This window comes from Alexandromys fortis, unplaced genomic scaffold, assembly GCF_014885135.2.
Source record: "Alexandromys fortis isolate MF-2015 unplaced genomic scaffold, M_Fortis_MF-2015_v1.1 scaffold_123, whole genome shotgun sequence".
Taxonomy (NCBI): Eukaryota; Metazoa; Chordata; class Mammalia; order Rodentia; family Cricetidae; genus Alexandromys; species Alexandromys fortis.
In genome coordinates, this window is record NW_026068003.1 from 4672016 (window position 1) to 4697012 (window position 24997).

Consider the following 24997-nt stretch of genomic DNA (forward strand, 5'->3'; position numbering starts at 1 on the left):
TTCTTCCTGCAGACGACATGGAAGCCATTCCCGTCAAACAGTTTGTTAAACACATCGGCGAGCTCTATTCTAATAGCCAGCATGGCTTCTCAGAAGATTTTGAGGTATGTTTCAAGACTGGAAACTAATTTTGAGAAAGTTTATTTTTATCTCATAAGGATTTTTGACAGTGGGAAGTGCATTTATTCTAAACCTATCAGAACAATAACTCTGCCAGCCAGAGATGTCTTTCTCTTCTCATTGATGGTTTTCATCAATGTTTTCCGAGCCAGATGTAGAAAGAGGGAGTTCGTTTCACCTGTCTGGCCCCCTGCTCATCTGTGGAAGACAGGACATAGAGGTTAACAAGAGGACAATTACTGGGGATAGGTTTTTCTAGTTCTTCGTCTTAATCCTAGGATGAAGTCACACTGCCTAGTCACACGGTGCCACTGCCGAGCTCCCTGATTCTGTGTCATTTCTGGGCTGTGCACGGTATGGTAGAGACAGGAGGTTTGGCACCAGAGAAAGCGCTGGCTCTGCCAGAAGTGAGTTTCATAAGGCTCCATCTCTGCTCCCCAGTTTCCTCATCCTTAAAAAGATGGTGCTAATGTCACCTGCATTCTAAAGTTGTTAGGCTAAAATAAATAAATAAATAAACCTCCATGGCGTGCTGGGTTAATTATTAATTGACTGTTGTTGTTTCCGTGTGTATTAATTCTTGGAGAGAAGACGGGAGTTAGCACAGCCTCGTGATTTTTAAGAGCTGGTGTGTAGGAAACAAGGTAGAGAACTGGCAGGTCCCCCTCTGCCAGCTCTGGGTTCCGTGCCAGTTCAGCAGTGACAGGGTGTCAATGAGGAGCCATTAAACAGACTGCCCTTTTCTTTACTGAGGCGCATCCCTGGCAGCAGGGGCTGTGTGGAGCAGGGCATGCTTGCATGGCAGCTCAGCTGTCTTCGAGCTGCAGGGGCGAATGGGTTTCTTCCTCTTTCCCTTCCTAGTGGGTAATGGGAATGATGGCAAAGAGCCTTTCTTGCCTGCCTCTTGACACAGTTGGTTCTGGGGCTCAAATACAAACGGGAAGGAAGCACTCGGGGACCATCGTGGACACACACTGCTCTGAGGTGCAATTATCTCATGTGAACAACGAGAAAAAGTGGGGGCAGAACCCCTGTCTCTATGCAAATTTGGAATTCCCAAAGGTCACCAGAAAGGCAATTATATTGACATCTCAAGTTAAATCTTTCTCTGAGGTTGCTATTGTTGTGAGTTTTGCATTGTTTTTGTTTCGTTTGTGTTTTGACTTGGTCTGCGTTTAGGTTTTTATTGAGAAAAAAAAAATGATGGGAAAGGTGGTAGAGAGAAGACTGAACAAAAGCTCGTCAAGTATTTAATGCTGCTATTGTATGCTGGTCCAGAAAGGTGCTTAGTCCACGACAAAGAACATGGCTTAAGTCAAACATTTTGTATTCATGAGGACAGCAAATGTGTGTGGCGTTAAAGTGATTTAGCTCAATTGACTGTTGACTGGATGACCGAGCAAGAATATTGAGGCATTTAACCATGTTGATGGTATTCAGGACAAACATTTATCCTCTGGAGGACAGAATTTGATCAGGATGATCAAATGCAACTCTGCTTTCTCAATTATTTATGATTTGAGACCCCAACGCTATTCATCACAGCTGGTTTTGACACCATTTAATTATTCAGAATAATCAGCTACACCTCTGTATACTTGATCTGACTTAGAGATGGGCTTTGCTGTATCAAAATCACGCCCGTGAACAAATCCTGGCATTTATTTGTATCCTGTGTCTATACTAAAAATATTGATACTGTGAGCTAACAGTTTAATCACCTCTACTGATCTTGACAGCTTCAGTACCAGGAGCTGGTTGTTCACGGGAGGGGACGGGGAACCTAAGTAGAAGCAGCCACTGTGATTCTGTTACCATCTCCTGGCTCCTCCTGGGGAGAACTGAAAACTGGAGTTGCTTCAAATCAGAATCCTGAAAAAAAAAAAATAGTAAAGCAGCAACATAAAGGGGAGAATGAGACAGACTAGGAGTTCACCAGTATACCACAACCTTTAAAACTCAGCAAAACTTTGAAGCGTTTTTAAACAAAAGCATCGTTCCTTTTTGGTAATCTTGCTAAACAAGGAAAGATAGCAACAAGCCGTGTGAGGAAGTAAGCAGAGGTAGTAGCTGACTGTGTAAGGGCAGGAAATGAGATTTTATGTAGTACAAAGAACAATGAAATATTTAAAATAAACCATCTATTGTGGCCAGAGAGTCGTAAGCTCCTGCACGGATTTCCATCACTTGTGTGCAGTAACCAGGGCCCACAGTTAGCTCCGCGCATTACTTCCCTCCTTTACTTTATCTCGGCTCCCACTGACCTCACTTTAAAGTTGGGGAAACATCACCCATAGGCAAAGCAAGATTAGGTGGTCAGGTTTTGAAACGGTGGCAGCCGGGGTTGAGACCAGCACTGTCAAACCCCAAGCCCTGTGGTTAACCCCAGTGCCTTCCAGACTCATAGAAGTAATGTCTTATAATGAGCTGGAGTCAAGAGAAATAAACAAGCTTGCCCTTGACTCTCGTGCACCTGTATCTTGGCAAAAAAAAACAAAACAAAACAACAAAAAAAAAAACCAGGGTGTTAGGGTACCCTCTCCTACATGTATTAGGTGAGGAATGCATAGTCTTTCTACTCTACAGCCATTTTAGCCCCAGTGTGGCTTACAGAAATCTTACTCAACATCTGAACCTTAGAAGCCTCAAGTTAATCAAATCACTGGTCTTCTGGAGAGTACCGTTCAAGCTCATAGTTAGTCGGGCAAGGTAAAACAGCTGAGTATCAACTGTTCCCTCTCCGTACAAAGATTAATTAGAATCCCTTATCAAAAGAGCTCAGTCTGGTGGTGCTGGGAGGAGACCAGAGTAGAAATGAAAAAGGAAATAAGGTAAAACAGAAACGGAGCTCCCCCACAGTGTGCGTGTTGACTGGGTGCCCCAGTGAAGGTGATTCTCCTTGTGGCACCGTTTGATTTTTCAGCCTTGGGCAAAAAAAAAAAAAAAAAAAAAAGAGCGAGCAACTGTCATATTTTAATAATGATGTTGCTTAAGCGGGGAATGGGAGAGCAGCCTAAGTAACTTTGAGTCTTTGTCTTGAGGTGATGTCGGAAAACAGTGCTGTCGGTTAAATGGTGAGCGGCCGGTAGACTGGTGGCATTATGCCTCTCCAAGATTCTGCAGCCAGTGGCAGTCTTACTGCTTCTTGTTTGAGGCTAACGTTTCCTGGTTCCATTCTCCTGGCTGCCTGAACTGGCCATGACTAGTTCCCTGGGCTTCCTGGACAGTGGCATCCCAGAGTGGCTTGATTATTAAATATTAAATATTGCTTTCCCTGCCCCCGTAATCTTAGGAGGCGCAGAAGTACAGTCCGGCACATTCATGAGAAGGCTGCAGAGGTCCGCGGACTAGGTCTTGGGGGTTGGAGGAATTGGAAGTTTAAAGGCTGGGCACAGAGATGAAGCCAGAGGTCCATGGCCCTTAACACAGTCCTCTGGGGGATGACCTCTCCTCCAATTAACTACTGGGCTAAATGGGCACTCGTTGTTCATCTTAAATCAGGAGCATAAGGCTCTGTCCACCTGAGCCCATGCGCTGAGGGACTAGTGGCCCCATTCTTTTGTGTCATGAACTGAGACATCGGTGGCTGCTGATAACAGGACGCAGGGACGTCCCTGGAAGGAGATGCAACGCTACACAAAGACGACTGGAGAATGGCAGAAACTGTCCCTGAAGAGCTGAGCATATGGCAGACCGTGCATTTGGTCTGAATATTAGAGAAATGTGCTTTAAATCCCTATTACCACGAAAAATTCCTATTTAAGTAGGGACTTTTATAAAGAAGATGGGATAATTTCATAAACTTCTGCCTGCAAAAGAATTTTCTGTGGGGCGGTGGAAAAGGGCAACCCCTGGGAGCAGAGACCAGGGATTTGGATTGTGGGAGGGGAGAGATAAATGGCAGCCATGCCTAGGACAGGAAAACATGCCACCTTTCTAAAAGATGTGGGTTTAAGGCTAAGGTTAGAACATGAAGTGGTAGAAGATAATACCCTCCCTGAAAGGTTGGCAGAGTAATTTGGAACCCACCAAAAACTCCCTGCCTAATAGAGTCATGCCCAGGACACAGCATTGCAAAAAGTCAGGTGTGATGGCCAAGTCCAAGATGGTGGAAGTGGAAAGGCACAGAGGTCCTCATCTCTTGAGGACCAGCTCTCTCTTGGACACTGGACCAGCTCTGGACTAGTCATGACCGATGCATTTCATTGTCTGTAGATTAGCCCCTTAACACACCAGGTCCAAAATACTTTCCCCCAGGGCTCTTTGTTGGGTAATCTGATAGATGTGTACGCAGTGTTTGTTGGAGTGGTGTCTCAGAAAGGTAGGCTAGCAGGCCATCCCATGCTCTCCCGATGGCCTCCTCCCTCCACATCTCCAAATCAGGAGATTCAGCCGATTGCATCCCCCAAGAATTCTAGTGATAGCAAAATGCTAGGATTTTCATGTTTTGTTTTTAACGAATTTTTTTTTCTTTTAAGCCTCTTGTCTTCTCTTGGCCCTCCCCTGCGAGTTACGTATCTGTCAGTATCCAGATATCTACTTTTAGAATTCTAGGTTAATATAGGCAGTAAAATACAAGCAAGCTTCATCTTAAACCTCTCATTAAAGCGTGAAATAGATAAGTTTCCCATGTGCACTTCACTGGCTAGGGTCACTTTAAAAAGTTTTAACGCCTATTAAAGTCACGTTAACTTTGCGATGCCAGTCTGGTAGAGCAAAGGATCATTCCAGGATCAGATGGTATATCAGCTCTTGAATGAGCCAAGTCATACTGCAGGAATTTACAGGTGACGTTATTATCCTCAAGACCAAATCTGAAGGCTGTAGCCAGACCCCATGAGTGCTAAGAAAGTCAGATCTAATATTACTTACGTTCTTCCCTTGTTTTATGCCATTCGTTGGAAGCATGAATGGAGGCCACACATCTGGCCAGGGGTTTTAGATACCAAAAGAATCTGACTGGCTGCCTTGAGAGACTGCTTTATAGAAGCAGCCCTGGTCCATTGCGTTATATTCTATCTGAGTGTCAGCCCCAGTCCGTAGCTAGGGTAGTCCGATCCATATAGTACGAGAGAGAAAAGAATTAATAGACAAAATGAATCTCCGACTAAAGAACTAAGGCTAAAATATCTTAATATAAGCTCTCCAATCACCTCAGTCTTAAAGGGGTACCTGCCCAAAAGGCTGGCTTTTACCCAGCAGTGGAGTATTGACTTGTGCCTGGCATTTGTGTATACAGTGAATTGGTGCTATTCAGGATACAAATCCATTTGTGAAGTGTTTTGCCTTAAACTGACCTCATGCTTTTAAGGCAATTCCAAAAGGCAGGTCCCCATAACCCAACTATAATCAACATCACCATCTTCTTTGTACTCATACTTTTTCTTTTTCCATTTTGGAGAAAAGAGCCAAAAGGTTTCAGGCCCTTTAAACCACTGTTTGCAAAACTGAGTCATAAAACTAGAACAGGAGAGAGCAGAATTTATCCCACTTCGTAGGGTAGGAAACAGGTGAGAATCACCATTGCACGCTTTCCCCGGAAGATGTGGACCAGCTTGACACCTCCGGGGTCTTGTCTTCCGGGACAGCTGGGAAGACCTTCAGTTACAAAAAGTTAAATACGAGCTTCCAGGCATTGGAAACTCAATAATCTGAACAGATCATGACCATTCATTTTTATACCTTAGGTTATTTGACTGCAGAGTTCCTCTTCGTGGAGAGGGGACTGCTCGCTAGGAAGTACTTTGAGGTTTTATGAGACAGTCTGCCCCCTGTATTCACTACATCACTGCCCTTGATGTAGCTGCTATGGACACATACATAGCTCTTCCGCAGCTGCCTTGGGAAGCACAATAATCTGCGTGTGTACAACATCCCCTGGCACTTTTGTGACCTTGCGCCTGCTCTTAGTAGCAGCTACGCACTGCTAATGGCTTCCTTAACTAGTTGGCTCCAGTATTTCTTCGTGTGTGAAGCATCCAGGGTAGAAGAACCCGGCTTTTTCAGCAGCCTCATATTGAGCTAAGAGATGAGGCTTTTATCCGGGGCTGAGGCGGTAGTGCAGAGCTGCCTCTGCTGCTGCTGTGTCTCTAGTGCAAGTTCAGTTGACCAAATCCGGAGCCAACACTTCATCAGGACAAACGATGTCTGAGCCAGTCAAGATAATTGGTCGGCCGAGCATGACTGTCCTGTCAAATAGACATTTCAGCATGGAGGGTTCTAACTATGAAATGAGGCCATGCGGCCTCCAAGCACATTGCAAATCCTGGTGCTTTTGTCCTTCTTGGAAATTCCTGTGCTTCCTTTAAGACTCAAGTGAATTGCCATGTCCTATTTTAAGCCTCCCTCAGTTCCTCTATTTTTGTTCCCATAATTTTTTTTTCAGGCCTCTTCTGTGTTGATCACATTTGGCTAACAATCTCTTTTTTTTTCTCTTATAGACTGTGACTTATTTAGAAAGAGATATTCTTTTGTATCTCAGCACTCCAAAATTGATACCGTTTTGTACCATCCCAACTCCAGGTACAAACCGGAATAAAGTAGATGAGCGATGAGCTAGTAAGGAACGAGACCATCCCTAATTCACACTGTTCCTGTGTTTGTGATCGTTACAGCAATTCTCAGATCTGAATGAGTTCGAGGAAGCAGTGGCACTGTAGGGACTGGGCCGATAGCTATATCTGTGTGAGTATAGAGGAAGGGAGGAGTCGCACCACATAAGATGAGGTCAGATAATAAGAAGTGTGCCACATTGGGTGGTGTCGTCATAATACAAGCACCATAAAGTGTATTTAGACAAACCTAGACAGCGTGGGCCTGTCACTCAACACGGCCTAGCGGTGCCATCAAGATACATGGGAAGCATCAGTATTGAGGCCGTGTCCAGTGTAAAAGGTCACAGTGCTTTGCAGAATGAAGCGCAGGGACACCGTAAAATGACAACGTTAAACTTTGTCCCATGTAATGTGCTGTCCTGGATCTGACTGGCTCGCTCTCGGTCTGTTTCTTCACCATGTTTCAGCAGAGTAGTATGTGCTACAGTGTCTCATAGCTTCCCTGTCACTAGGCCGAAAGAATTCAGCTACAGCGTGCAGCATATACATACATAGCCTATGCTGACAGAACGCTGCGGGATACGTGGCGGCAGCTCCACTTGGTTTCCAGCGTGTCTAAAACCTTGTCGTTCTTCTCCTTTAGGAAGTCCAGCGCTGTACAGCTGAGATGAACATCACTGCAGAACATTCCAATCACCCAGACAACAAGCACAAAAACAGATATATCAACATTTTAGCATGTGAGTAATTGAAACGATCTTCAGCGGTGGGAGAATTCAGTCTTCGCGCCGCAGGAAAAGCCAGAGAGTCAGAATTGCACCACCCAGAGAGGCTGGTGTTTGAAAGCCAGTCTCTCACGAGGTAGATGCAGCGTGGGCCGTCAGAGCTCCGAGAGAGCCATAAGCTAACCAAAAGAAATTCTTCCGAGCTTTTGTATTTTCACGTGAGCTGAGGTCATGTCAAGTCTTGGCAGACAAAGCATGAATATCATGGGGCTATCCTGACTTTGTTTTTAACCAGTGGGAGGCGGGTCTTTTTAATACAGATTTGGAGAACTGAATCGAATAAGCCCAACTTCAGAACGGGTTAAAGTTAGAGCTACAGGGGAATAGGATTTGAACATGGAGGGACCAATTTCATTACCTTCTGGAATAAGAACCACATTGTACAGACTTTTAATTGGACCGCTTAAAGTTTGAACACTGCTATGGATAGTTTTTGAATAAAATGTTGAGATTGTCTACACGCCATTGGGACTGTCCTTTCACAGGTGTTGGAACCACAGTCTAATATTCAAGTATTTCTAGCAACAAGAAACCCCATGGCTGTTAACAGACACCCTTTCCCCCTGAAATCCATTACTACTTTCTAGCTCTCGTTATTTGGATTTTCTGGACAGTCCCTGTGGATGGACTCACATGTGAAACCTGTGTGTCTGGCCTCTCACACTTAGCATCCTTTCAGAGTTCATCCATGTTGCACTGTGTATCAGTGACTCCATTGTTAATACTCCAATTACATGCATATGGGATATCTTGCTAGGTGTTTGGATTTTATCCAACTTGGGTCTCTTAAGAACAATGCTATTAGAGTCGTTCGCAGACAAGGCTTTTCTGTAGATGTTTCCTTCCTTCTTGGGTACATACATAGAAGCAGAGTTGCTGGTTTATGGATGAACCCGTGTTCAACTTTAGAAGAGCTGACTGGCTTTTTCCAGAGTGGCTCTGCTGGGCTTCATTCTCACTGGCAGTGACGTAGAGGTCCAGCGACCTCACGCTTTGACAGAAGCACCCTATTTTGTTTTTGTTTTTTGAGGGAGGTGAGTCTTAGTGATGGTTTGAGGTGGGAACCTCTGGTGCACATTTTTCTCGCGGTTTCCTGAGTGGTCAGTGGGATCAGTACATTGCTTAACGCTCATTGGCCCATCTGTATATCTTCTTTCGGGAAAAAGTCTGTTCTCATCTTTTACTTGTTCGTAGCTAAATTTTATCTCTTTACTGTTGAACTTTTTATACTGTGAGATTCCATATATTTTGCTTATTCTTTGCATTTGCATTATCTTTTCCCATTTTTTGTATTGTTTTGATTTTTCGAGGCAGGGCTTTTCTGTGTAGCCCTGGCTGTCCTGGAACTAGCTTTTGTAAACCAGGCTGGCCTTAAACTCACAGAGTTTCAAATGCCTCTGACTCCTGAGTGTACTGCTACCACCCAGACTATCTTTATTACTTGTGCTCTCTAAAATCTTCAAAAGTCCATCTTCCAAACTTTGTCAATATCCAATTTAACCTGGTAGTGGTGGTAATGGTTTTAGAATCATATTAGGAAAGAAAACCATGCCAAGTTTACTGCTGTGTTCTCATCTTGAAATTATCATGGTTTCAGCACTCTGGTTTAGGTCTTTGATCCATTTTGATCGTGTGGTTTTATGTGTTCTGAGGTAAGAGCTATTCTTCGTTTTGTTGCATATGGGTATCTACTTGTCTGTGGTTTAAGATTTAGGGCTTTCTCCTCAATGAATTGGCTCAGCTCTCTTACGGACAGTTAGCTTACTGTAAGGTAATGAGTTGCTTCTGGCCGCTGGATTCTATTCCTGGTGCTGTCCGCGTTCATCCTCCTGCCAGCTCTGCACTGCCGTAATTATGGACAACTTGGTGGCAAAGTTAGAAATTGGAAACTCAGATTCCCCTGTTCAGGCTGTCTCAGTCCCTTGTATTTTCATATGAATTTTAGCACTAAACTCGTACTTCCTGATTCTGATGGAGATTGAACTGAGTGTGGGATGGATTTGAGAACCATTGCCATTTCAGTATTGCCTTGGGGCCTTCGTGAAGGTGGATGGTTTTCACTTAGGCCTCCCTATTTCTTTCAACTGTGGTTTACACTCTCATTGCACAAGCTTTGGCTTCCTCTGTGAAGTTTACTCCTGCTTTGTTGTTTTGAGGTTTTCTTTTTTGCTTTTGGAGATTTTTTTTTCTTTACTAAAGATTTCTGACTCTTCCCCACCACTGCCTCCTATTTCCCTCCCCCTCCCCCAACCAAGTCCCCCTCCTTAGTTATTTATATGAGCCTGTGTGGATGTCTGCACCATGTGCATGCAGTGCTCACAGAGGCCAGAAGAGGGCATCAGATTCCCCTGGAACTGAAGTCACAGACAGCACCCTTGTAGGTACTTGGGTTGACACTCCAGTCCTCTCTATGAGAGCAAGAAGTGTGCTCAACCACTGAGCCATCTCTTGGTCCACCACATTTTATTCTTTTTGATGCTTGTTGCAAATGAAAATGCTTGGTGTAAAGACATACAGTTGATGTTTGTATATTGATTGTGTTTCATGAAGCCCTGTTAGACCCCGTCATTCTAAAAGATCATTTGGGGGAAACCCCTCTGAGTTTATATATATTGAGTCATATTGTTTATGAATAGAGATAGTTTTATTTGTCCTAATTTATAAAAGAACAAGTTATTCTTGAGTAGAACTATTGGTCTCATCTATGTGAATGAGTAAAGAGGAGGGAAAAAGTGCAAAAAAAAAGTTTTCTTTCTCTTCTCATCTCTGTATGAATCAACTTTTAACAGAATTTTTGGCTGACCCATTCATGGTGGCTCAGAACTGAACCTTTGTTTATAGACATACCGATTTTTAAGAGTCGGGCAAGGGCACACATAATGTCATCCTTAACACGCAGCAGTCAGAAAGTAGGTGACAGACTACGAGAGAAAACCAGTGCAGCATTTGTATGACACACACAGGAATTGTGTTGTTTGTCTACACAGAGTCCGTTTGTGTAGCCCTGGCTGGCTTAGAACTTGCTGTGTAGATCAGGCTGTTCTCAAACTCACAAAGATCCACCTGCTTCTGCCTCCTGAGTGCCACCATGCCCAACTGAAAGTTTTTTGCTGGAAGACCATCATCTCTGCTGTACAAGTTCAGAGAGTTGGGTTTTTATCTTCTAGCCACTCATATTCTGTGCATACTGCCTGCCACATTCATCTACCCCTTTGCTCATGACTTTATATAGCAAAGGACACCAAAGAACTGTCACAGAAACAAGTAGGATCAGGTCCTGAATGTGCCAGATTCACAATATAGGATAAGCTCTGGTTCGTTCCCTTCATTTGGTCCTGGGGAGTTGCCTCGACTTCAACCTCACAGACCAGTGAAATACCCTACAGACTTTATCAACTTCATCAAAAGTCACTTCATAAAAACATTGTTTAAACTTTTTTCATACAACATATTTTGATCATACTTTTTTTCTCCTCTAACTTTTCCCAACATCCTTATCCACACAGCCTCATGAGTTCTTGTGTCTTGTGTTCTTGTGCACTCGCTCGCTCTCTCTTTCTCTCTCTCTCTCTCTAAATTTATAGTACTAGGAAGAGGATGAAAGAATGGATAATCAAAAGCCCGTGAATTTTCTTTTGAAATAGAAAAATGAAATTTTGGCATATTGTGCAATTTCTAGCAGTTTCATGAAAACTAGTAAAGACTGTTATTTATGCTCCTCGGGCCCTCTCTGGGGCAGCTGCGCCCGTGCAGTGTTGGGATGGCATTGAAGCTCTACTCAGTAGCTGTTCGTCGCAGCACCTGGTTGCCATGTGTGTGTTAAGGATGCTGCCGGTTGTTGCTGTTCTAATTCTACATTTTGTTTTTGTCTTTTATTCTCTGTAGATGATCACAGCAGGGTGAAGTTAAGACCTTTACCAGGAAAAGACTCTAAGCACAGCGACTACATCAACGCAAATTATGTCGATGTAAGTCAGAAAAGCTCTTACGCCTGTTTTAGAGAATGGAAGTCTGTGGCGGAGGTGGGTGGGTGTATTGCACCACTACACGGAAATGTCACTCCAAACATGGCCTGTGCCACTTAGAAGGTACTTCAATTATTAACTGGTCTTCCGTGATACCACTTTCATCTCACTTTGTGCCGTGTCATCTTTGAAGGGTTACAACAAAGCAAAAGCCTACATTGCCACCCAGGGACCTCTAAAGTCTACATTCGAAGATTTCTGGAGGATGATCTGGGAACAAAATACGGGAATCATCATCATGATTACAAACCTTGTGGAAAAAGGAAGGGTAAGAGCCTCTTACTCTCTTTGGATTTTGTGAATGAAAGTGAATTAAACACCTGCTGTGGGAAGGAAACTACACAGTGTAGAGAATAGACCTGCTCTCTCTGCACATGGGCTTGCTCATGTTCTCTGCAAGAGCTAAGGCATCACGAGTGCAAATTAATATGAAACATAGGCATGTTGTAGGGCCACACTGATGACGTAAGCATGTTGTAGGGCCACACTGATGACGTAGGCATGTTGTAGGGCTTCACTGATGATGTAGGCATGTTGTAGGGCTACACTGATAACACAGACGTATTGTAGGGCTACACTGATGATGTAGGCATGCTGTAGGGCTATGCAGGCATGTTTTAGTGGTGCAGTGACAAATGAGTGCATCCTATAGTGTGGAAATTTTATAGAAGCCCCTATTTGAGATGAGAAACAGGTTAGCAAGAGAAAGAATGTACAGAATAAAAGATAGCAGAAACCAGGGATGTTGGGAAATGCTTGGTGTGAGAAAGACACTCAGGAAAACAGAGGCTAACGTGATGACCATCATGAAAAGTGTAGTTGAATGCGCTGTATTCTTAGTTTGTGGAGATGGTGCTGATCGGGTGTCTCAGGACCCTTGACTATGCAGTCCCGGTTTTACTGATGACCCAGTCTTGTAACAGATTACCAACCTGGCTTTTGTAAACCAAGCCCAGATGGCACTTAAAACTATTGTGTATCACAGTCTACTCATATTTTGTACAAGGTTCCCTCTTAATATCTCTCTCTCTCTCTCTCTCTCTCTCTCTCTCTCTCTCTCTCTCTCTCTCTTTCTCTCTGTCTCTCCTCTCTCCTCTCTCTCGTGTGTTGATCATATTTACTGGCCCATTTCTCAGATAATGTTGCACAAACTTATCCCAAGTCATGAACTTCTTCAGAGGTCACACTAACCTTTAAGCATTTCGGCCTATACTTTTCTTTTTTAGTTAAAAAAAAAATCTTGAATATTATTATCTGTGTCTTAATACCGTTGTTTGAAAACCCTCCCTTTTTCCTTTTCGCAGAGAAAGTGTGATCAGTATTGGCCGATGGAGAATAGCGAGGAGTATGGCAACATCATTGTCACCCTGAAGAGCACAAAAGTACACGCCTGCTATACTGTCCGGCGTTTTTCAGTCAGAAACGCAAAAGTGAAAAAGGTGTGTGCACATTGGGCGAGCTGTCTGGGGACGCCTGCACACCGAGGGCGATCCAAGCTTTTAGGGCATTTTCCACAGCTTTTTCTTTCTCTTTCTTTCTTTCTTTCTTTCTTTCTTTCTTTCTTTCTTTCTTTTTCTTTCTTTCTTCCTTCCTTCCTTCCTTTTTCTTTCTTTCTTCCTTTCTTCCTCTTTCTTCCTTCCTCTTTCTTTCTCTCTCTCTCTCTCTCTCTCTCTCTCTCTCTCTCTCTCTCTCTTTCTTTCGTTCTTTCTTTCTTTCTTTCTTGCAGGGTCTCAAAAATAAATAGAGCTCAGCCTGGCCTCAAAGTGGCTGTCTAACTGAGCTCCTCAAGTGAGTCCTCCCATCTACACCTCTGAGCACTGGATTCCAAGCTTCCACTACACTACTAGGTTTACCTAGTGCTAGGGATGCGACCCAGGGCTCTACCCACCGAGTTCTGTGGCCCTGTACCTCTCTGCCCAATGTCTGTGTGTCACGTGAAAGGTGTTGGCAAAGTGCATGAGACTCGTTAGGGGCTCTGGCTGGCTCCTCTGTCTTCACAAACCTGGCTTTGTGTCGTCGGAAGTCGAGAATACAGCACGTCCCATGGTACCTGTCCCTTGGTTGCTGTTTCCTGACAACTTCACTGCAGGGTTTCCCAAAGTGTATCCCAAGGAATTCTAGTCCTGCAAAACGGGTATTTAAAACTCATCTTCCGCTGTTCATGAAGAATGGAAAGAGGCTGCTACATCATATGTACCCGCTTTTAGGAAGGGACAATGAACACAAGTGACCGTCATGTTTGAGTCCGTGTTTGGTCATGTGACTTACCCGTACCATCTTTTTCTATGAACTCGTAGTATTCCAAGAATCACGAAGCGGAAATACTGCTTTCAAGTTATCTCAGTTTCTTTCCCCCACAAATCCCCTGTCACAACAAGAGTCGCCACAGCAATATTTTGGAATCTAAATAGCAGCTCGGTGAGAAAGTACAGTCGCGACACAGTCTTGAGTCTGACAGTTGTCTGAAGCAGTGCCGTTTGATTTCTGTTGGCATCTCAGAGAATGTAGTCCTAAGAAAACCCACATTTAGGCAGCTCTAAAGCCCACCGATAGCCCGGGGTTAGCAGCCCTTCCTCAGTGGGGCTATGATTAGCGCTAGGCACTGTTTTAAATCTGCAGCAGTGCGTGGTCTTTATGTTGAGCTTCTGGGTGATTCAAGCCAATCAATAATCATTCTAAAATTTAGAGAGATCCTAGGTGTCCATCACGTACTTACACAGGTCCAGTTACCCTGCTTTGATAATAGCTTAAGTGAGAGAAAGCAGTAGGAACTGGGGGTGATCTGTGTTTGACCAGTGCCTAGCAGGTCATCCACTTGGACTGGTGAGATTGGAAAAAGTTGGCTCCTATACCCACTCAGTAGAAGTCACCTGTGAGAGTGACAGAGAAGCGAGGCTGGACCCCAGGATCTAGAGTGCCAGGTTCTATCCACGTTTCTGGCTTTCCCTTGATTCTTGGAGAGTGGGTGGCAGTAAGGAACCCTGGCTCGGGGTATCCAGACTGAGTATAAGGAAGAAATGGGAGGTAGCAAGTTGGGAAAAGCAGGCTTTGTGGGAGAGTTCAAAGTGCTCTATATTGTCTAAGTCCAAAAGCCTGGTGTTGTTCAAGGTTCATTCTTGGAGCAATTTTACACTTCTCTTCTGAGCGCTGTAGATGTGGCCATGCAACATGGAAGTCGATCACAAACAGGAAATAATTTGAGAACTGAGATCCAAGGTCATGTTTCCTGACAACTTTGTACTATTCTCATCCAGGAGCTAACCCTCAAGCTTCAAGGTGTCTTTTATACTTCCCTCCAGGGCCAGAAGGGGAACCCCAAGGGTCGTCAGAACGAGAGGACAGTGATTCAGTACCACTACACACAGTGGCCTGACATGGGAGTCCCTGAGTACACCCTCCCAGTCCTGACCTTTGTGCGGAGATCATCAGCGGCGCGGGTACCAGACATGGGCCCCGTGCTGGTGCACTGCAGGTAGGGCCAGCATGGAGAGATGAAGCTGGGGGTGTGGGCCAATGCTGGTGCATTGCAGGTAGGGCCAGCGGGCAGAGTGGGGATGTGGGCCACGTGCTGGTGCAGTGCAGACAGGGCCAGTGTGCAGGGTGAGATGAAGCTGGGGATTGGAGCCCTGTGAATTCCACCTGTGCTCAAACAAAGCATAGAGAGAGTTCCTGTGGCCCATGTCCTCTATGAACACGGCAGTGGGAAAGCGTGGTGCAATTATATAATTTCGTCACATGGAAGCATCATCCGAAAAAGAAGTCAAAAAAAGAGCTGTGTAGCTCCGAGGAAAAACTGATTTAATATCTAGTTTTTCTGAAATGTTCTTGGTAAGCTCCTACAACTGTAGGGAAACTGTCGGCTCCACCTAAGAAGATTGGAATATAAATGTATTTAGGACATGGATAAAAGGTTTTTTCCGTTTTCTAACTTATATGTGCTACATAAACGACCTCTTACAAAAATGCTTGAAAAAGTTCATATTTTCTCTAAACAAAACTCTTAAAAAAAATTGTCTTCTCTCAGAACAAGCTAGAATTTTCTCTGAACAAAAACTCTTGAAAAAAATTGTGTTTTCTCTGAACAAACTAAAACAACTTTGGATGGTTGTTTAGATGTCTTCACTGCCTGTTTCGTGTGTTCATGAAAGTGCAGCCATGGCCTCCTCTATTTTAGTGTTCAAGTTACTTATTCTGTGGCTAACACTGCATAGCTCCACAGCGTTTGCTAAGCATTTCTGTGGGGCTGTTCTTATAATATGCTTTAACAAAACAAGACATTTGCAGGAACTGAGACACATCCCGCGTTTAAAGCCTTATGAGAACGCTACCTTTTTGCTAACCCATTTTGCAACTACCAATGAAAAACAGTCTGCCAAACTGCCTGGGTATTGTGCTCGATGAGGAACCTCCTGGAGGCATCCTCCCAAAACAAGCTTGCCATTCGGTACTACAGATTCCAGAGCTTCTTGGCTATCTTGTAAAATAGGAATTAGGAAAAATAACTACAGGAAGCCAAATTTTCTGGGGATAGCATTCTCCTTTACTAAAAGGTAAATACCCCCATCATAGGATTTTCTACCACTGATACTAGTTGCATGAAGCAGAGGCAGGCAGAGAAGGTTGTATGGAAAAGGGATTTTAGTCAAAGGGTAAGTTTCCAGGTTCAGTAAGAGCCATAGGACCTACCTGCCCTGGCCTCAGCTGACTGCTTCGTGGGTGAAGATGGCTGCTATCCGGTGCCTCCAGCTCCATTCCTCCCTTAGACCTGCAGGGAAAGCTGAGGTGGCCCCTGTGTCTCAATTGTCCTCGTAGAGTAAAAGGCATTCTGTGTTCTTCATCGAGGCTAGATGGTGCAAAGTGTTCAGGCGATATCTATATGAATAGAATAGTCTAGGTCATTTCTAGTAAGCCATCAGGAAAACGGGCTATTTCTTAGCGTGGGAGCTTTTACATTTTTTCATCTTTCGGTCAATGGTTGAAAACGCCGACTGAGTGCCTTCATCTCTTCCAGCGCCGGCGTGGGCAGGACAGGCACCTACATTGTCATCGACAGCATGCTGCAGCAGATAAAGGACAAAAGTACCGTCAACGTCCTGGGATTCCTGAAGCACATCAGGACACAGCGTAACTACCTCGTCCAGACGGAGGTAAGGAGTGGCGGTCAGGACGTTCCAGCTCAGGTTAGCGCGAGCTGAAGAGAAAGATGCATTGCCTTAGAACTTGAAGAAATGTGTGAGCTTGTGCTCGAGGTTTCTGGAGATGACGCTCTTTCTGAATCACAGCTTTCCCTCACCGTCTTACTGTCTAGACACCGGGGTCAGCTTCAGTTAGGTCAAGTCATGCTCCCGATCCCAGGGAGTGAAGCTTACTCTCTGGCAAACACGTAGCAAAAGTTGGATCTCGAGCCCTTTAGTGAACATGTGTTTGCAGCTGTGTGCTAATTATCAAACCTCCTGGTCTAGACAGGGTGGAGAAATACAGAGCTAAACTCAACGCAGGTCTCTACTGCAAAGTAAATGACGGCTTATCAGCAAGCGAATATTGGGGTCACCGTCTAGCGACAACAGCAGAGAAATGCACCGTAGGTTCCTGTTCAGGGAAGTGTTGGGCTCAAGTCAACCTTGGGAATGGTAGCTGTCCCCAAGCAGATCCCCTCCGTGACCGCCACATTTCGTCTTTGCAGGAGCAGTACATTTTCATCCATGATGCCTTGTTGGAAGCCATTCTCGGAAAGGAGACGGAAGTGTCTTCAAATCAGCTGCACAGCTACGTGAACAGCATCCTCATTCCGGGAGTAGGAGGGAGGACGCGGCTGGAAAAGCAGTTCAAGGTGGGGCTCTGCACGGTGCCTTCAGTAAAGACAGGGAATCGGTGGAAAATGCCCTGGATTTGGGTTATGTCTTCTTTATATCCAGATAGATGCTGAAATAGATTACTGTTTTCACTCTGTAGCGTAATATAAAAGGAAGTTCCGACTGTGTGTGTGTGTGTTGATGTTCAAGCAGATGTGGCACAGCACTTTATCTTCTCTGAGCTGTTGATGACTTTATCTGAACATAGACACCATCCTCTAGCCCGTTGACCTAAGACTTCCAGTCAGTTTTCTGGCCCCCAAAATACTGTGGGTTTTTTTTTTTCCTGAATACTCAGAAGTATTCAGTAGTACTTTTATTGAGAATGGTTGTGTGAGCCGAGAGTGGTAGCAGATGCCTGTAATCCCAGCACTCAGGCCGAGGCATGAGGATCACAAGTTCAAGATCAGCTGGTACTGTAGAGTGAGAACCTATCAGAAAGAGAAAGTAGAGGGGAGGGGAGTGACTATCTGGGTACATACTGTGATCAAAATAGGCGTCTTTGGAAAATCAGAAGGCCATCAGGAAACTTAAAGGAGTTGCTACATAGTTGAGATAAGCTTCACTCATTGTAATGGAACACAAGGCCCAGTGCTTGTTGAGACTCGTGGGTAGTTTAAAAGGAATGAGACTACCAAAGACATTAACTGTCTCTTTCCAACACGGTCTTCCCATCGCCTGAGTGCTTCCCCCTTTCCTAGCCCCTCCCTGCCTTTCTAGTTTTTGCACAATGTTCTGCACGCAATCTCCTCACTCCATAGCAGAATGGAAGGAATGGCTTCAGTTCAGGTTTTCACGGGAAAAACTTGCCCTAGACTCTGAAACCCTCATTGGAATCTCCGCTGGAGAAATGAGACAGCCAAACAAATTATACGAAGTGGTATATGAAATGAAAACAAATCAATTTTTACTGAGTACAATCACAACACCAATTTCAGATTTCCTGTTCTCCTCTAAACAGCCTAACAACTGTGAAACCACTTGAGGTGATTAGACAGCACAGTGTTCGTTTAAATGTGAAAAGTGGGTATCACAAAACATGGCATACCAAAGTTATTTTAAGTATTTCCCTTTGTTTTTCATTTCTGGTATATTTGACGATTTCAGAGTTTAGGGAAAGTTTGAATGTGAAAACAAAAGGAGGACAAATTCATCTCATTTTGTCTGTCTCGACACAAATGAAAGCCTATTTACATAAGGGCCAGAAAATAGACTCAGAGAATAATAAACATCCCTACATTAAGAATCTAAACTCCAAAATGCTTCCGAATCTAAACCTTTGTGATTGCCTCCATGACGTCAGAAAGGGAAGTTCCATACCATGAAATCATTGTTTCATGCACAAAAAGATATGTAAAAATACCATCATGCCATGATTTCTGTACCTAAGATATCTAATTATATGTGCTAAAAGATAGACAAGTAACAGACAGACTGCTCCCAAACATTAGCTCTTGATCTGTGTTTCTTTGTGTACACTTTTAAAAGAAAGTTTTACAGAAGAAACTTTCAAAACTTGGAAAGAAGCCAGGCAGTTGGCTCTTTTTAAAACATTAGCCCTTTGCAGAAACTCAAAAAATGAAAAGACCATCTACGGCCCAGTACAGTGGCAGTAAAGCGCCTGGAGACATTGTCCTCATGTGTTTCATACAGATAGAATGCCTGCTCTCCTTTGTGCTGATCACACCGTGTAATACAATGGTAACATTGTATTAATACAATGTAACACCACATAATACATACACTTAACAGCACTGATGTTTTCTTCAGTGGCGTAGTCACTGGTGAAGCTTAAATAACCTTCCACTCATGCTTGTGCAAGTAACACTAATTAAACACACCAGGAGGGGAATTTGTTGTGACAAAAAAGAAGATTCAACATCACCAGGAGGATGGTAAGAGGGTTGTAGGGGGTGAAAATGACTAAAATATATTATAGACATGTATTAAAATGTCAGAGTTGAAAAACTAAAACAGAACACAGAAAGCTGCTCAGCCTACTTACATAAACTGGAAGCGAAACACTTCTGCCATGTAAAAGTAAAAGCCTGCCATTGACAGAAATGTGCAGAGAATCTGTCCAAGTCTTTATCTTCAAGAGGTATGATTATATCTTAATTAAATTAAGTAATAGTGCGGTATAGATTTGACTCATGTATGCTATTGAAGAATTGTAGACAAAATTCCCAATAGCATTGCCATCGACAGAAAAGTCACAGTGTTCAGTAAATACCCCATGCACGGTACCTTCATTCCCGACCCCTAGGGTCTGCCAGCAGACACAAGTTAAGGACACAGCCGAGCCAGCAAGAGAAGGCCCATGAGTGAAACATGAACGTTCTTTGGGGTACAAAAATATTCTTATTGCCTAATAGTCTGGATGGTGATTAATGTAGTCTTCCAGAGTTTCAAGCAGGCACTAGCGAGTGTCCCTTGGACTAACGCCCAAACTGCTGCTCCTTCCCAGCTCATCACTCAGTGTAATGCAAAATACGTGGAATGCTTCAGTGCCCAGAAGGAGTGTAACAAGGAGAAGAACAGGAACTCTTCCGTCGTCCCAGGTGAGACTTTAGCTTCGCGGTTCGTTCGGTGAGCGGACATTTTAAAACTAGATTTACGTATTGTGCAAGACATGGCGTCATCGGTCCGATGAAAGGCATGGAGAAGCAGTGACTTTAGACACCGGCGGGTCGCTTGACCTATCTGACATGAAACCTAGTTTTGATTTGCCTCAAAATGCCACCATATTTCAACCTGAGAAAGTGATGATAAAGCTAGCATCCCTGTTGGCATTAAGACTTTGGGGTTTTCGATTAATCTGGACTAATTGGACTCATTAGAACTGCATCATTAAATTAGCTATTGAGAGCTGGGCCCTAGTGGTCTTTGGTGACGCTTGTATACATAACTAGGACTTAGCAGGGAATACTTTGCAAACCCCATAAACACGGGCATTTGTTGATCGTTGGATAATGAATATTGAATATTGGTTATCTCTATTGAAAAGGGTCACTGCTCTCTACACCCTTCATGCAGAGAAGGACACTGAGATGTTGCCAGAGAAGAGCAAAGTACAGTATATTGGCGACACTGTAGCAGGCATAAAAAACCAGGGTCAGGTTATGTGAAACGCTTTTCCGCGTTTACGCCCTTACGCTATGAAAGCCTTTCCTACAGTTCAATTCTTATCCTATAGTGTGTGACCCGTGTCCCCAGGGAAATTTTCATTTTATACCCTCCTTACCAGACAACCCTTAAGCGTGTTTAAATAAAATCAGCCATAGCAAGGAGCCGGGGAGTCATGCCATTCACCAGAGTAGAGCCTAGGAAGAATTGCGGTTTCCTTTGAACAATCAGGCAAATGTGGTGTTATTGTTTCTTTCCATATGATAAGCCGAGCGCGCTCGAGTGGGACTTGCACCGTTGCCCGGAATGAAAGGAACAGATTACATTAATGCTTCTTACATCATGGTGAGAGTCAACCGTTCACACCTTTCAGCTTAATTGGCTGTATTTACAATGAAGGAGTACATACCACCCCTGGGACTGAGTTCATTTTTCCAAGTAATTTCTCAATGTGTAACATCAAAAGTACAGAAATTTCTGTGCTTGGAACTTTTTAACAAAAGATGCCTAAAGGGTGGGAATACAAAAAAAAAAAATCTAAATTAAGCAAAAGGCTTCTTAAGGAATTAATTTTATTGTTAATTCGCCCAACTAGCCTTTAAATACGTGTTGAAATTGCTGTTAAGTAAAAACAGCAGGGGCAGCTTGGAAGTGAATTGCATGTGGAGAGAAAATTTCCTGCATAATATTCACAGAAGTACAACTTAAAATTAGCCATGCGGACCGAGTGCCTCTCTCCGTTTTTTTTTTTTTTTTTTTTTAGTGTAGCCAAAATAATGCTGCCTTGTTGCATGAACGTATTTTCCCACCCCAGAGTGCTAGCGATAACATCCGTAGTCACTGCTCCCCCCTCTCCCTCACCCAAGGGCTACTACAGAAGCAACGAATTCATTATAACCCAGCACCCTCTGCCGCACACGACGAAAGATTTCTGGAGGATGATCTGGGATCACAACGCACAGATCATCGTCATGCTGCCAGACAACCAGAGCCTGGTGAGTAGGGACACAGCTGCTGCCCGTCAGCAAGCCCACGAAGCCACCAACATGCGTTACCGTCATACCTTGCCATGGGCTGCTGTGTCTGCATATGCTAAGAAGGGCGCCTTCCACGTAGGACTGCCCCTCAATCGTGACTCCCCTGTGCTGTTTCTTACTGGTCTTCAACCACGCTGTACTGGATACAGGCTTTGAAAACATCCTTTTAGGAAACTCCCTCATATGACCTCACGCTGACTTCTTAGCCAGTGCATGGTACTTTCGGAAAATGGGTAACTGACTTCACGTATGGTATATGTGACTGTGTTTACCTTGCATGAATTAAGTTATTTAATAGCTGGAGAATGAAGGAGTGACCCTGTCCAAGAGCATACCATGGTAATTCAATTCGAATTTGTCCCTAAGTCATCTGCCCGTTCAAAGTCCACGCTAATCATTTTGCTTGGTCCCGTCGTACCACATCAGAGCACTGGGTCTCAGCTAAGAGCTAGTAGTGTTTCCATCCACAGTCAAGTCCACAGCGGAGATGATCGAGGAGAGGCTGCTTACATCCATCCTATGGAGAGGGTTTAAGCCACTAGTTTTTCTGTCCCTTAGTCCTTCTCTGTTAAGATTCCATAGAGGAGATGGGAAAGCACATTTAAAAACAGAATTCCATGTTTCTGTTTATATCTCATGCATATATATGTTTCAGAATTAGGTGCATCTTTAAAAAGGTATTCTGTGAATATGGAGCCTTACAAGATTAAACAAAAGTTTCTAATTAAGGAAGAACAGCCTGTGCTTGAACCCCTAGCCTGAATGACAATATTTGGCCATTTGCCCAGCCAATAGGAAAAATCTGTGCTCTAGCTTCAGAACCCAAGGCTGCTTCTGTAGGACGGGATGGCAGCGAGGTTGAGAAGCTTTAAGCTGAAAACCAAAGTCCAAGTGTTCAGATTAGCTGTGAAAGCGGCCCATTCTAGTTGGCCTATGGAAATGGAAGGCGTTTAGGGTTGAAACGTTCATTTCCTGGGTGAGTCAGTATTTTGTTCTAGTCAGTTAACAGAGGCCACTCACCACCAAGATTCCTCCCAGGGCTCATTTGTCTGGGAAAGCTAGGGAACAGTTAGACCCAACAAAGAGAACCATGTTGACCAGATAGAATCCAATGACTGATGTGGACTGTGGCATCTCAGGATCTCTCTGCAGCCAGGCTACAAGACTACCTGAAGTTGACATCATTTTGTTGTCTTTTTACTACCACTAGAACTATACAGCACTCTAATTTTTAATTGGCTTATAAGTCACTAATCTAATTAAAAAACAGTATTATCAATTCCTTTATATCTAGATAATCTCATACTTTTATATCTAGATGTTCATATCTTTAGGTCTAGATACTCATATCTAGATAGTATTATATATTTATATCTAGGTAATCTCTAGAACTTGCGATATTGAAACAGATGGATCAAGACTTCAAGGTTACCATCAGCTACAAAGTCTAGCCGGTACTCCATGAGGTGCTATCTGAAAAAAGATCTAATAATAAATAAATAAATGTATCAGTGAGAAGGAATGATGAACAACAGAGCAAGCAGTGTAAGACTCTGCGGGTCTTTATTTAGAGGGGAACCCGAGGAGAGGGTCTCTGTGGGAGTCAGCCTGTCTTGATCTTACAAGCTGGAGTAGGTACAGGACAGAAGGGAGGGGTAGAGAAGGAGGTGGGATTTTCCTTTTGGGCCCAAAGTTGGCCATTGATGGGGGGAGCCAGGAAGTTGTCAGTTAAAGAATGCCAGGTGATCAATAAACATCATTCATGGTAGCCATTACTGGGGGTAGAGCAGCCAAAAATCCAGAAAAAAAAATAGTTACATTACTACTAAATACCAAATTGCCATTGTTAAGGAATTTGTCTCAAATTAACAGATAGTGCATGTATAAGTATACACACACACACACACACACACACACACACACACACACACGCCTGTTGAAATAAGAAGTCACTCTTGGATCTGGGACTGGAGTTCAGTTGATAGAGTGCTTGCCTAGCATATTTGCAGCCTGGGTTTCATCCCCAGTACCACATAAAACTGTCTGTGACATATGCCTATAAATGTCAGTACTTGGGGAGCGAGAGACTGGGAGGACCAGGAGTTCAAGGTCAGCTTTGGTGCTGTGTAGCAAGCTCAAGCTCCCTCTGGGCAAAGGTGAATTTAATTGTTCAATCTCTCAAGATCCCTAATTACTCCTAATTCAATGTCTGTATATGGGAGTGTTTTTTCCTGCCTGTGATCTCTTTGACACCTTTAAACAAACTATATCATCAGTTATTCCTATTCTGTCTTTTGATAGTACAGGCTTGTTTTTTCAGAGGTATGAAGGCACGGGGAAAGAGAATACCAAGAAATTAATTTCCGCGTAGTGGTTGGATTCTGATGTTTCTGTTCATCTTAACTATATATCCTGAATCCGTTTACAGGGTCATACTTCCATTTCCTCGAACAAAGCATAAGAAAACTCACGGTTGTTCCAGACTTCTTTTGTATAGACTAAACCCAATTGTTAATCTGCTTCCCCTTATGCTGAGCTTTAAAAATAACAATGTACTTGGCAATAATCTATATTGAAGCTTGAAGGGGTGATAAGTCTCATTGGACTGCTGGCTCATTTCTGATGCGTCAATGTGAGCCCAAACAAAGTCTTCTTGGTTGTGAATCTTACCCCTGACTTCTGGGATAGTAAAGTAGGCATTCTCAGTAAGATACCCATGCAAACCTCCTTCCCGCAGGCAAGTGGGAGTTTCTCAGTTGAGCGCATTAGAAAGAGGAGGAAGAGGATAAAGCCTCATAATCTCATTCCATGGTCTCCTCCATTAGGCTTTTCTTTTCAGGGATAGAATTCAAGTACCAAGCCCGAATTTCTATTTTTAAACTTAAAATAGATGGACACATAAAGCTTGCATGTTCCAGAGCTGAACGGCTTCTGTGTTACCCCCCTCCTGAATCTGACACCACCAGGTTAGCTTGTCTGATAAAAGATGCCTTTTACCGAGGGCCTCTGCCTGCTGTGTGTGCACTGCCTCCTATCCAAAAAGGTGCAGTCTCGTACCCTTTATCAGCAGCGTGATTTAGACAGTCTATGGACATCTCTGAGTGTGTCTTCATTTGTCAAGACAGATGGTACCCATCCTATATCTAGTGGCTATCACCCAAAACTTATAAAGAACTCTAAAAAGTGGGCAAAAATGTTTTCAAGTATGACATAAATGATAAGCAGGTATGTACAAAGATACTCAGTGTTATTATCAATTCTTGTATTGTTGAAATAAGAGCGGCGGGGCTGCGTCCCCAACACCCCGGCCGCTTGCTAGCTCATGCCCGAAATAACAACACACAAACTGTATTCATTTAAGAACTGCTTGGCCCATGAACTCTAGCCCTTACAGGCTAATTCTCGCACCTGGACTAGCCCATTTCTAATGATGTGTGTAAGCACCCCAAGGTGCGCTTACCGGGAAGAGTCTAGCCTCCGTCCATCCTGGTGTCTCTG

At 43.7% G+C, this 24997-nt stretch overlaps 1 protein-coding gene across 3 annotated transcripts in view; it reads left to right on the plus strand.

Moving 5' to 3' along the window:
* Window positions 1–24997, plus strand: part of Ptprg (protein tyrosine phosphatase receptor type G) — a 672889-nt gene that overhangs the window by 632407 nt on the left and 15485 nt on the right. For all 3 annotated transcript variants that reach the window (XM_050161098.1, XM_050161099.1, XM_050161100.1), the window contains 11 exons: window positions 13–104; window positions 7318–7414; window positions 11345–11427; window positions 11618–11752; window positions 12789–12923; window positions 14784–14956; window positions 16496–16631; window positions 17168–17314; window positions 19804–19897; window positions 20731–20807; window positions 21329–21457. In XM_050161098.1, the coding sequence (XP_050017055.1) occupies window positions 13–104; window positions 7318–7414; window positions 11345–11427; window positions 11618–11752; window positions 12789–12923; window positions 14784–14956; window positions 16496–16631; window positions 17168–17314; window positions 19804–19897; window positions 20731–20807; window positions 21329–21457 (1298 nt within the window). The remainder of the gene's footprint in view (window positions 1–12; window positions 105–7317; window positions 7415–11344; window positions 11428–11617; window positions 11753–12788; window positions 12924–14783; window positions 14957–16495; window positions 16632–17167; window positions 17315–19803; window positions 19898–20730; window positions 20808–21328; window positions 21458–24997) is intronic.